The sequence below is a fragment of the Sapajus apella genome, unplaced genomic scaffold (genome assembly GCF_009761245.1).
Source record: "Sapajus apella isolate SASKATOON/1434 unplaced genomic scaffold, GSC_monkey_1.0 scaffold103, whole genome shotgun sequence".
In the NCBI taxonomy this organism is placed as follows: Eukaryota; Metazoa; Chordata; class Mammalia; order Primates; family Cebidae; genus Sapajus; species Sapajus apella.
In genome coordinates this window covers 4,054,029-4,067,730 of record NW_022437043.1, presented here as the reverse complement: position 1 = coordinate 4,067,730, position 13,702 = coordinate 4,054,029, and the positions used below count along the sequence as shown (strand labels likewise).

General features: G+C 39.9%; 1 protein-coding gene across 2 annotated transcripts in view; it reads left to right on the top strand.

Annotated features, from left to right (window-relative positions):
* The window catches only part of SLC9A7 (solute carrier family 9 member A7), a 144,496-nt gene that overhangs the window by 77,360 nt on the left and 53,434 nt on the right, over nt 1–13,702 (top strand). For both annotated transcript variants that reach the window (XM_032258477.1, XM_032258478.1), the window contains exons 4-5: nt 7,748–7,824; nt 10,367–10,479. In XM_032258477.1, coding sequence (XP_032114368.1) covers nt 7,748–7,824; nt 10,367–10,479 — 190 coding nt within the window. The remainder of the gene's footprint in view (nt 1–7,747; nt 7,825–10,366; nt 10,480–13,702) is intronic.

Here is a 13,702-nt window from a genome sequence, read left to right as displayed (position 1 = left end):
TTTTTTGCCAGTATTTCTGAAATCATGTGAATCTCTGTGTTAATTTACCTGCATAATTTTCTAGTTATTTTTCTTCTTCCAGCTTGCTTATTACTTTGTTCTGCACCCACTCAGGGACTATAGTTGACTTCTCATCAATGATTCATGTCTGTTTTAAAATCTTGAACTCCCATACATTGCCAGTGGGAATGTAAAATGGTGCAGCCACTCTGGAAAACAAGTTGACAGTTTCTAATAAAACTAAAGTTGAAATTTCCATATGACCCACAATTTCACTCCTAAGGATTTATCCCAGAGAAATGAAAACTTATGTTCACATAAAAACCTAGATGTGGGCCGGGCGCGGTGGCTCAAGCCTGTAATCCCAGCACTTTGGGAGGCCGAGGCGGGTGGATCACGAGGTCAAGAGATCGAGACCATCCTGGTCAACATGGTGAAACCCCGTCTCTACTAAAACTACAAAAAATTAGCTGGGCATGGTGGCACGTGCCTGTAATCCCAGCTACTCAGGAGGCTGAGGCAGGAGAATTGCCTGAACCCAGGAGGCGGAGGTTGCGGTGAGCCGAGGTCGCGCCATTGCACTCCAGCCTGGGTAACAAGAGTGAAACTTTGTCTCAAAAAAAAAAATAAAAAAAAAAAAAAAAAACCTAGATATGATTGTTTATACAAACTTGTAATAGACAAACACTGGAAACAACCAAAATGTTCTATAATAGGTGAATGGTTAAACAAACTATGATATATCCATATCGTAGAATACTACTCAACAGTAAAACAGAACAACCTATTGATATACCCAAAAACCTTTATGGATCTCAAAGGCATTATGCCAAGTAAAAATAATCCCATCTCAACAGGTTATATACTCTATGATTTCATTTATATGGCATTGTAAAAATGACAAAATTATAGGGATGTAAAACAAATGAGTGGTTGCCAGCAAACAGGGATGGTGGGGGCATTGGGGTAGGGGTGCTTATAAAGGGGTAGCATAAGGGACATCCTCAGGATAATGGAACAATGGTGTATTTTGATTGTAGTGCTAGTTATGCAAATCTACACATTTGATTAAATGACAGGGAACTATGCACACACATTGTATTAATGCCAGTTTCTTGGTTTTTATGTTGTACCATAGTTATGTAAGATGTAACCATTGGGGGAAACTGGGTGAAGGGTACATACAACCTCTTTGTACTTAATCTTTGCAACTTATTTGAATCTATAATTATTCCAAAATAAAAAGTTTTAAAGAACCTAAGTATCCCTATTACTGGGGGTCATTGTGCTAGACAGCAAGGTTGGGCCAGAGCCACTAGTTATTTAAAATACCAAATACTAGCCTGGGCAACATAGCAAGACCCTGTCTCTACAAAAAGTAAAAAAAAATAGCCAGGCATGGTGGTACATGCCTGTGGTCATACTTACTCTTGGAGGAGGTTGAGATGGGGGGCTTAAGCCTAGGAGTTTGAGACTGCAGTGAGCCATGATTGTGTCACTGTACTCCAGTCTGGGCCACAGCAAGACCCAGTCTCTAAAAAATAAATAAATAAATAAAAACAAATGCCAAATATCTTTACAAATATTTGTGAGTGGCTCCCTCCCTCTCCCATTGTGGTTATATTATGTGAAAATTAAGCCTCCCCAAAGGCAGGTAACAGCTGTGGAACTTGTTTCAGCTCTCTTTCTGAATGAGGAATGAAGGAAACCCTTTTAGTGAGTCTAGAGAAGAGAGATTTTGCCTGACAATAAAACTCAATAACATCCTTAGGAACTAGAGAATGCCTCCCAAATTGATCAACTCTAGCTAAATCAGTTGAGAAAAAAGGAGGAAAGAAACAAATTACCTATACCAGGAATGAAAGAAGGGACTTTACTATAGACCCTTCAGATATTAAAAGGATAATAAGGGAATACTATGAACAATTTTTGTGCCAATAAATTTGACAACATCATGATGAGATCTTGCCATGAAAAACAACTCAAAAAAAGAAAAATATGTAAATCTGGCAACCTGGGTGAAATGGACAAATTCCTTGAAAGACATAAATTATCGAAACTGACTTGAGAAGAGATAGAAAGCTGTATTAATTAAATAAATTAAGTTCATAATGAAAAACCTTTCCACACACCCATATGGCTTCACTGGTGAATTACATCAAGCATTTACAGAAGAAATAATACCAGTCTTACACAAATTCTTCCAGAAAATAGAAGACAGAACACTTGCCAATTCATTTTATGAGAGGATGCCTGCCCATCAGGCTGGTTCTTCTGTCAAAGCCACTCTGCACTTTTCAGATGGTTTTTAAACGATTTCCAACGAACATAAATATAGTTACAGTTTACAGAGCATTTACTATGTATTAGGAATGGACATTCTTTGTTTCTTTTTTACATCCATTCTTTCTGATTTTCACAGAAACTCTGTAAGAAGGTGATGGTAATTAAGATTAGTTTACACTGCTTCTCCTCCAGGTTTCCAACTCATTGATAGACAGACACAAGGAGTTAACTTGTGATTAAATTATTTATTTAAGATCCAAAGTCCCTGGTAGATGCATGTTGGAGTATGTCACTTTGCCTTTAGTAATGGGGCTGCTTACAACCTACCTTATGAATTGAGGACAGGTACCCTTTAGTCACCAGGTTGGTCACAGTTACAAGTAAGGAGGCTGAAATGGAGAGATCCTAGAAATTGTTGGGCCTACCAAAAGATGCCTCTTTTGCCCACAGCATGGAGGCTAAAGGAGCAAGAACAGTTCTCCACCTTGCACAATAGGGTTAAGACTACAAATCAGGGTCAAACTCACTTCCCCTTTCAGAGATCAAGTGACCTCTCCTTACTGCATCACCTTCAGGGCAGGAGGGGAAGGGGGAGAGGAATGGAACATAAGTCCCCTCTCCATAATAGGTGCTTGAGGAGCAGGAAGCTGTATATTTCTGCACACCAGCCCAGCACATTCGTTTACTCACATGTAGAGTGTCCTGTGTTTTACTGATGATGAATCTGAGCTCAGAATGATTAATGACAGATATGAGGTTACGTAGTGTGGGACTGAGTCAAGGTGATACCCTCTCTGTCTGACTCCAGGGCTCAGAGTTGTTCCTTTGTGCCTATTGCCTCTGGATTTAGGTTTTCTGTACAAAAAGACCATATCCTTTTCCTGACTACTCTATGGGGTTGCCAGAGTCATCCGAATTTGTATGTCATCTACTGACATGTAATAGATAGGAAATGGTTATTATGGGTATAAATAACGTCATTTTTTACCTAAGGAGAATTTGGGAACTCTTCTTCAGATCAAATGGGTGATGAGTAATTTGATATTTTACATAACGAATCTTAATGTATAATCAGTCATAGTTGTTTTAAAATGAAACCAAATCATGGGTTGTGAAAGCCACTCTGATGGTTCAAAAACATTTCCGTTTTTGCAGAACCTTCCTTTTATCAGCACCATTTTCTCAAAAGAAAAACAACTCACAGTCTTTGCCAGTTCCTAATCAATTTGTTTTTGAAATGCTAGCCTGAGTGGAAAAAAAAAACCCACAAATTGGTTTTTGTCTGCTCTCACAATACAGTAACCAACACAGAAGACTTCTGTGATTAAATGTGGGAAGGATTTCTACCCACCAGGAAACAAGCAATCAATTCTGCAGCAGAAACCAGCTGGGTGTCCTTCAGTTCAGTTCTGACACTATCTACCTGGAGATACTGCCAGATCCCATGGATTGAAGGCTCAGTCCCACAAGACTGCCCCCCTGCCCCACATCAGACACCTGTCACAACTCTGGGACTTCTGACTGCCTGGTTTTAAGTTGGGGTCCCCATGACCCTCTTTGAGTTTCATTACATTGCTAAAGTGGCTCACAGAACTCAGGGAAACACTAACTCATACTTACCAGTTTGTTATAAAAGGTATTACAAAGGATACAGATGAAGAGATGCATAAGGCAAGGTGTGGAAAAAGAGGCACGAAGCTTCCATGCCCTCCCCGGGCACCACCGTCCAGGAACCTCCACGTATTTAGCTGTTTGGAAGCTCTCCGAACCCCATCCTCTTGAACCTTTTATGGAGGTTTCATTGCATAGGCATGATTGACAACCGCATAGAAATGTGATTGGACAAAAGGGGTGTGGTCTAATGCTGATAGACTGAGTGGGGAAACCCAGCAAGGCCTGTCCAGATTCTTCTTGGCCTCTGTGTAGCATTCTTTCCTCCCCAGTATAGAGTGGGATCCCTTCTGAAATGAGGGTCTTATGACCTACATCAAAAAGGCAGGAGAAAATTAGAGTATATTTTTAGTTTCTATGGCCTGCCTTGGGACAAGAAAGGAGCAGATGAAAGGAGGACAAGAGAAGGTCAGAGAGATTCTTTTTTTTTTTTTGCTACCTGCTTCTGAGACCTAAAGTGCCCAACATTACAACAAAAGACTGTAACAAGAGCTACGGGAGTTTATAAGCCAGGAACTGTAGATGAAAACCAATACATACACATCATAATATCACAGCTAGTCTTTCAGGTTATCAACTATTAGTTTAGTCTCTTTCCTTTTTAAATTGTGCCTATAAAGGCACTTAAATAGTTGGTCCTTAATATGGTTGCCATCTCTGATGAAATCTGTTGTCAGTGAAATGTGTAATAAATATTTCACCATTTAACAGATGGTGTATACACAGATAACATTCAGACCCTTTGACCTATGCAGATCATGTAGCTATCGTGCAGACATGGGCCTTCTGACTTGAAAAAAGTTCTCATTGGAATTAGCTTTGATTTCGTGCTACCACTCATGGTTTGCTTAAAGGGCCTTGGCAGGGAAATAATTCACCCATAGACGCCATTATTGGTGGACTTCCCCACCAAACACACACACTCACTCACACACACATATACATTAACATGTTAAAACTTGCCAGTGGGGAATGGAAGGGGATAGGATTTCCCAAGGAGTAGCAGTGTAAGGCTTAAAATGGTACAGCTAGAAATTGGGATATCAGGTAGATTTTCACCAAAAGCAAACCTTCTCATCCTGGCCTGTCTTACACTTATACCTGTATTCTTGAAGACTTTACCAGAGCATCCATCATCGTTTGTCTCTTCTTGTAATTCTATAACTAAGGAGGAAAAGTAAGGGAGATTCTGAACCAATCATGGCTGTATTGTAACCAAATAAGTGTAGGATAAAAGATCTAGGGTTTCACCGGACACCTCCTGTCCTTTCTTTCCTAAAGAGAAGTGGAAATCAAAGAGCTGGGTGGCAGGGCAGCTTGCGCAATGAGAGCACGATGCTTTGGGGGTGGGAGACCAGCTTTCCAGGCAGGGGCTTGGCTTGGCAGACATGTGACTTCAAGCAGCTTACATCATGCCTTTGAGCCTTGGGTTCTCTTGTATAAGATGGTCCAAATAACACCTTCCAGGTAGATCATTGTGAGAATCAGATGGGCTAATATATGTGAAAACACTTTGTGAATTATGGAGTATGCTTTTAAGTACTAGACATAATACACAAATAGGTAGTATATCTTTTCAAAATACAGTTAAGTTTCAGCTCATATCAGATATGAACGGGGAGATAGGTAATTGTGTGTGTGTGTGTATGTATGTGTGTGTGTGTGTGTGTGTGTGATTTTAGAATATATTATGAAGGTATTTTTGGCTACAGATTTACATTCCTAATTTTTTCTTTGGCTAATGTCATGAATATGAATTTATCTAATTTATATTCAGAGTTACCATGGGAATATCTACCCAAAGGAAAGCTGAGTGGCAAGGGAAAGCACATCTGGGATTGAAATTGTTCTTGGATACCTCACAACTGTCATTCATTTTGCGCCTTGTTCTCGATGCACTCCTAACCCTCCCTGATTGAAGCCCTTTGTGGAGCTTTTGCAGACTCACAGCTGTTGATTTTTTTGAAATATAATTTTTTTCAAAACATTGGTATGTAAATGCATTAGATTAAAAACAAAAAGGCGTTGATTTAAGAGGCAAACATAATGTGTCCATCATATGTACAGGCAGCACCCTCATTCAGTGCCTGTCAGCATGGCAAGCCCTTGAAGGATTCTCTCCTGGGCAGGTGGCTTAGGGGTAGCAGGCATTTCTTGACACTTTCTTTGCTGACTCAGTTAGGGGCAAGCACTGGGAAGGCCCTGTGTTTAGAATACAGACCAGAGGATGCCTGCAGCTCTTTGGCCATGATTCCTGGTGGCTGCCTGATCTAGGCTGGGTTCTTCTTCCTGTCCCCTGTCTTTTTCTGATGTTGCTCAGCTGACATGCTGGGGCTCTCCTGCCTTTTAAAAAATTTTTAGGTAAAGTGTTCCTGGTCCTTGTTTGATCAGGGTGTTGGTGGATTTTGTTTGTCTGTTGTTGTTAAATAGTTCCGATTGTCAAATGAGAATGGCTTATGCCTTGAGGAGGCAGAACTGTGGCTTAGGATCCCAGGAACAGGCAGAATTTCCTCTGTTGGAATATCCCACAAGCCTAATGACTTGTAACAAGTAAATCCTTCAAACATAACATGGTAAAACAAGTAAATTATTGTGTGTGTATGTGTGTGTGTGTATTTTTTTTTTTTTTTTTTTGAGATGGGGTCTTGCTCTGTCACCAGGCTGGAGTGCAGTGGCATGATCTTGGGTCACCGCAACCTCCACTTCCCGGGTTCAAGCGATTCCCCTGCCTCAGCCTCCCAAGTAGCTAGAACTACAGGCATGCACTACCATGCCTGGCTAATTTTTTGTATTTTAGTAGAGACAGGGTTTCACCATGTTAGTCAGGCTAATCTTGATCTCCTGACCTCGTGATTCACCCGCCTCACCTCCCAAAGTGCTGGGATTACAGGTGTGAGCCACTGCGTGTGTTTATATTTTTAAGGTAACCAATGTGCGGAAGCATTGAAAGGATTGCAGTTTTGCCACCTCATTCTGAATAATTTCTAGATGTGATATTGATGTGTGTTTCTTCCTGTATAAACCTGGCCATCTTAAATGGAACTATCTGTTTCTAATTTTTCCACATCCATCTCTCTTTTCCTTGTTTCCCAGTCTTCAGAAATTAATCTAGATAATTATATAGGCAGACACTTCAGGTTCCATGAGCAGATATTTAGGACTCTGTTTGTTTTCTGATATTAAATTAAACAGAAAGCTCATGACATAGTACCTTCACACTGTATTTGTTTCAAACTTCTATCTGTAATGATCTTCTGAGGTACCACCAGAACTGGAAGTGACGTGCTGAATCACTGAGTAAAATGGTGTGGGTTAAATCTATAAAAATGATTGATCTACTCACACACAGACATACACAAACATATACACACACTTAATGTAATTTAATATAATTATCCAGAGCAGTTTTGTCTGAAAATTTACTAAGTCCTTGCTTACTTGCTCAGTACCTACCTGTACAGAATATAACTGAAAACCATGATATTGGTCTGGGCGCGGTGGCTCATGCCTGTAATCCCAGCACTTTGGGAGGCCGAGGCGGGTGGATCACCTGATGTCAGGAGTTCAAAACCAGCCTAACAAGGTGAAACCCCATCTTAAAAACAACAACAACAACAACAACAAAAACCATGATGTCTAAGGTTAAATAGCAACATATAGGAGTAACTTCAGTTGTTAATGTAATGGAAGCAGTAAGTAGAGTTTCACTTTTTAGAGACTTTTATTGTGTTTATTAAGCTCATTGTCAAAAATCACAATGTGATTCCTGGGTTTTGTTTGTTTTATTCAGAGACACTTTTTCAGAAATCTTGGGTCTATTCTGGCCTATGCCTTCTTGGGGACTGCTGTTTCATGCTTCATTATTGGGTAAGTGAACGTTTATCATATAACCAAATTAGCATGTGTTCCATAGAGATGAGATCCATCTGGGTCCACAGAGTCCGGTATTCTGATATTATTGATGATGGCAGTCAGGATCAAGAGTTACATTGTTCAGTATCGTAGCTATTAGCCATGTGGCTATTTAAATTAAGATCAATTAAAATGAAATAAAATTATATTCAATACCCAGATCTTGGTTTCTGTTATCATTCTTTGATAAAAAGAACCAGAGTCCCTTGCAGAAATGGTTAATTCTAGGGCTGGGGCAGTAAATATACAAGATTAAAATGGAGTATCTTGTAATGCCAGAAAGTAAGGAAGTGCTCAGTAGACAGATAGACAAAAGAATGTGGGGGATGTCAAAGGGACACAAGAGCCAACCTGAAAGCCCCTGTAATGGTCGAAGCCCCCTCAATGGCTGAAGAACAACAAAACAAACAACGTTGTATTAGATTATCCCTAAGAACATAAAGTAAATATCCCTGAGTCCATATGGATATAAATAAGTGATTGGATGAATAAATAAATGGGGGAGAAAAGACAAATCTCCTGTGCAGAAGAATTCCAAATACTTCATGTAGATACATCCCCCTCGAGGAGGTGGAGCTCAGTCCCCTCCCACTCCCTCTTTGAGTGTGGGCTGTGCATAGTGACTTCTTTCTGAAGAGTACAGTACAGAAAGGAGGAAAATAGAGTAGCTTTACAGTGGAGAACATGACAAATACTACCTCAACCAGGTGATCAAGGTCAACATCAGCAGTGGTAAGTCATGTTGATAGTACGCACCTTGATATTTGTGATGAGAAAGGTACTTTACCTCTCTGGTCTTCCACTCAAAACCACATTACCCCAGTCTAACCATGAGAAAAAAATCAGACAAATTTTAGTCGAAGGACATTCTACAAAATATCTGACCAGTACTCCTTAAATCTGCCAAGGTCATCAAAAATGAGCAGTCTAAGAAACTGTCACAGCCGTCAGGAGACTAAAAGGATTTGATGACTAAATGTCACTGTGGTATCTTGGATAAGATCCTGGAACAGAAAAAGGACATTAGGTTAAAAACGAAGAAAATCTGAATAAAGTTAGGACTTTAATTAATTTTTTAACCATTAGCTAGAAACCTGGAGATAATAGCAGGGGCCTTTTATGCCATCAAAAAAGGAGGGGCCTGGACTTATCCTTTAAGAGATGGCACATTATTGAAGAATGACAGGTTATATAACTGGCATTAGTGATGATAGGAAGCAAAATGGGGAAAAGGCTGCTGAAGAAGTCTATTGTGTAGGTCATGGACTGTGGTGAAAGGAAATGGAGAAGAAGATCTTGTTCCAGGAATGTTTAAAGGGTACATGAAAGAAGCCTTTAATAAGCAACAAAGGGCGAATCAAATCTGTAACATACAATTGCTGTGAAATGAAATTGAACTGGTTAAGTGTCTAGAACAGTGTCTGGCACACAATAGGCAAACATTAAGTTATAGTTCTTTCTTCTCAAAAGAATTCCATTCTGCGAATAGTTCTTTTGCTTCTAGCTTAGCTAGTCTACTCTTCTAAGAATTTGAGACACAATGGTGTCTCAAATGACAACGGTGGGCAATGACATCAAGAATCTCATTATTAGAGGGTTGGCTGTAGAGTATAATGAGTCAAGTCCATGTTATTTTACTCCTCTAACCCCTGCAGCTGCTGCTATCACTGCTGCTGCCACCTTGCGTGTGCACGTGTGCACACACGTGCATGCACACATACCCTTGTAATATGTATGAGGCCTTTTCACAATCCTCACTCCTCCCTCCTCCCAATTTGCAAGCTGTCCTGTAGGAAATGTGCTCCCACCAAGCTGAAAAATTTAACTTGTTAGTCCCTCTTAGATCACGTCACAGTCTACATAGCTTAAGGAGGGCTATTGCTGGCCTGCCTGACCCATGCAAAGAGTGAGAGGCCAGATATCTTGATGGGTATGCAGATGTTCTAATAGGATATTTAAAGATATTTGCCTCTTTTTCCCTTCTTTGAAATAATTCTTGGCAGAGAAGGCAGTAGTAGTTCAATCCTTTGGATCTTTCTGACCAGCCCATTTTTTTTTCTCTCCAGTTTCATCGAGTCTACTGATTTCTCTGACTTTAAATGCATTATCTTAGAATTTTGTGAGTTTTGTAGCAACTTATTGCTACAAAAACATTATACCAGGTTCTGTTTCTTCCTTTTCCCTGCATTATCCAGTTGCTTAAAATGCCTTAGTTTTGTTGCTAATTAAAGACTGTGCTTCATGGTTGCTTTAGTTGTTAGCAAGTATAACTTTTAAATATGAAATGTTCAGATGTTTCAGCAAGATGACATTAACTGCAAACTATTACTTGGTACCAAAGTCCTATTTGCCCACGTCTCTGGTAAGTGTCCAACCATGGCAACTGCCTATTATTTTCAGAAATCGCTAAGAATAGTATTCTAGTACTATGCTGCTTACATGTTTGCTAAGTTACTTATTTTTTTCTCCTGACGTAGTTTACCTTACCTTCTTACAGAAATCTCATGTATGGTGTGGTGAAGCTCATGAAGATTATGGGACAGCTCTCAGATAAATTTTACTACACAGATTGTCTCTTTTTTGGAGCAATCATCTCTGCCACTGACCCAGGTATTTGGCTTTGCATATTTGGCTTTATCATTATGATATTCCATTATTTAAATCTTTCAAAGTTCAGAGCAATTATTAACTTTTGTTGCAGTAGGGAAAATGTAGTATTTATTTGCATGGCATGGTGGCGGAAGAAATAATCAATAGGTGAGTCTAACAGACTTAGATGGCTTTCCTTTTTCTTTTTCCTTTTTTGAGACAGGCTCTCCCTGGGTTGCCCAGGCTGGAGTGCAGTGGTACAATCACAGCTCACTGAAGCCTTGACCTCCTGGGCTCAAGCAATCCTCCTGCCTCAGCCTCCCAAGCAGTGGGACTATAGCTAGATGGCTTTTCCAAGAAGGGCATGCAATTTCCTTTTCTGCTATTAATTTTTTTCGTGGTAAAAATGCCTGACATTAAATTTACTATCTTAACAACTTCAGTAGCATTAAGTATACCCACATCATTGTGAAACCAATCCCCAGAACTTTTTCATCTTGCAAAACTGAAATGCTATACCCATTAAACAACAACTCCCCAGTCCCCCTTCCCTCCAGCCCCTGGCAAATACCTTTGACTTTCTGTCTCTATGCACTTGACTACTATAGATAAATCATACAGTATTTGTCCTTTTGTGATTGGCTTATTTCACTTAGCATAATGTTCTGAAAGTTCATTCATGTTATAGCATTTGTCATAATTTCCTAACCTTTAAGGCTGAATAACATTGCATTGTGGCCGGGCGCAGTGGCTCATGCCTGTAATCTCAGCACTTTGGGAGGCCAAGGTGGACGGATCACAAGGTCAGGAGATCAAGACCATCCTGGCTGACACAGTGAAATCCCGTCTCTACTAAAAATACAATAAAAATTAGCCAGGCATGGTGGCGGGCACCTGTAGTCCCAACTTACTCAGGAGGCTGAGGCAGGAGAATTGCTTGAACCTGGGAGGCAGAGGTTGCAGTGAGCCAAGATTGCGCCACTGCACTCCAGCCTGGGCAACAGAGCAAGACTCCATCTCAAAAGAAAAAAAATTCATTGTATCTGTATAGCGTGTTTTGCCTTTCATCTTAGAATGACGAATTTGGTCGTAATTTTTATACTTAGATTGTCTTCTTTCCCCGTGTTGCCCTTTTGCCTTCTTTTCTGCAACATATCATTTGGTTTAAATAATACCTTTTCTTAGTAGAAACACACATGATTATCTGTAGTGAATGTAATTTAATTTGTAAACTCCTTTGTTCAGCATTCCAGCAGGAGTATGCACTGTGACATGGTTTTCTATTCATCAATCCCTTGCTTTGTATTTTTCAAGTGTTGGTTGAACCAATTCTTACAAGTGAATTATTACATAGTGCTCCTCCCTCGCAGCTCAAAAACAAACAAAAATGTTCTCCTTTCCAAGTTGGAACTTATAATTTGATCAGTTTGCATAAAGTAGTTACAGCCATTCTCTTCCTTGGTGTCAGCTATTGAGAGTACACCTTAGGGAAAGAAGTTCTGGAGAATGAGCTGCTCCTGTCCTCACAGTAGAGATAGAAAGATCCACTCTTTGTCTCCAATGCCCTCTAATATTCTGAACTGTAATAACCTTAGAGATACTAAGATACCCCACTTGACCATGTCCCTTGTGGAGTCCTCTCCATCCATGATATCTTATAGATCTTTCTTTCAAGATAGAGATGTTCTACAGTCTGCCCAGTCCATTGTGGTAACTAGTAGTCACATGTAGCTTTTGAGCAGTTGAAATGTAGGGTAGTGCAGTTGGGGGACTGATTTTAACTTTTATTTAATGTTAAGTAATTTTTTTTTGAGGCAGAGTTTCGCTTTTGTTGCCCAGACTGGAGTGCGATGGTGCGATCTCAGTCACTGCAACCTCCACCTCCCAGGTTCAAGCAATCCTCCTGCCTCAGCCTCCCGAGTAGCTGGGATTACAGGCATGCACCACCATGCCTGGCTTATTTTGTATTTTTATTAGATACAGGGTTTCACTGTGTTGGTCAGGATGATCTCGAACTCCTGACTTTAGGTGATCTGCCCGCCTTGGCCTCCCAAAGTGCTTGGATTATAGGTATGAGCCACTGCGCCCAGCCAATGTTAAGTAATTTAAATGTAAATAGCCACGTGTGGCTAGTGGTTACCACTTCAAACAGCATAACTCTAGACAGTTGGTGGTTCTGAAGAATCTCGATATTCCAAAAAAAATATTGACCTCTCTTACCCTCATATTTTATTACAAACACCCTGAGTAAATTAGTATGAAGACTTGGCTGTTGAGGCACTGTGGCTTGTGAAAAGGTGGGATTTGGAGTCACAGGCCTTGGGTCGAGTTCTAGCCCTGCCAATCACTGATCGGGTGGCCTAGGCACACATTATCCCCTCACATCAGTTTCTTCATCCACAAAGGAGAAATGATGGCACCTATTTCTTAAGGCTACCTTGAAGATGAAATGAAACAACGTGTGTAAGGCACTTTGTGTACCATCTCCAAATGATGCTGGTCTACGTCCACATCTGACTCAGGCAGAGATTTCCCAGTTTTCCTCATGTTTAAAAAATAAATAACAGATCATCTCTTAACCCAAGCATGTTTCTAAAGAGATCGCTGAAAATCGGCTTTATTATTTTAACCCTGTGCTGTCTGTGACTGTCTCCAGATGTGTGTCTATGGAGAAATAGATTTCATAAATGTGAGAAAGAAAGGTGTTTATCTGTCTGAAAATGTGTTTCTAACGATACTCATCTATAATTTTATTACTAACGTCTTACTAGTACCGCTAACAAGTAAAGGGAAGTTAGTGTAACATAAAGATTGATATTGTTTCCTGAGCTATCAGTGTTGCTTCATTTAATTGGATAAAGAGGCTTACTTTTCCAGATTGTCTTTGTAATTGTTTACTTCCCTTTAATGTATCTATGCTATGGTAGAAAATAATGGAAGGCATTACCGTGCTACTCCATTTTTACTTGGCCTATGGAGATTGGCACAGTAAGGGTTTTATAGAAATGGAAGTTCTAGATAATTGAAAGTTTAAACTTATTAAACATCAGGACATTAACTTTAAGTGCTTTTTTAATAGAAATCTTCCTGAAATGTAGAATGTTTTTGTAAATTAGAAGTGTTTTGCCAGCCTCCAAAAAATCTGTTGTTTGAAAACTTGGGTCATAAAAGAGATAAAAACTTAAGTGCAGAGTTAAGGATCACAAGACCACATTGACTTCTAGTGCCTGGTGCATCCAGCAAA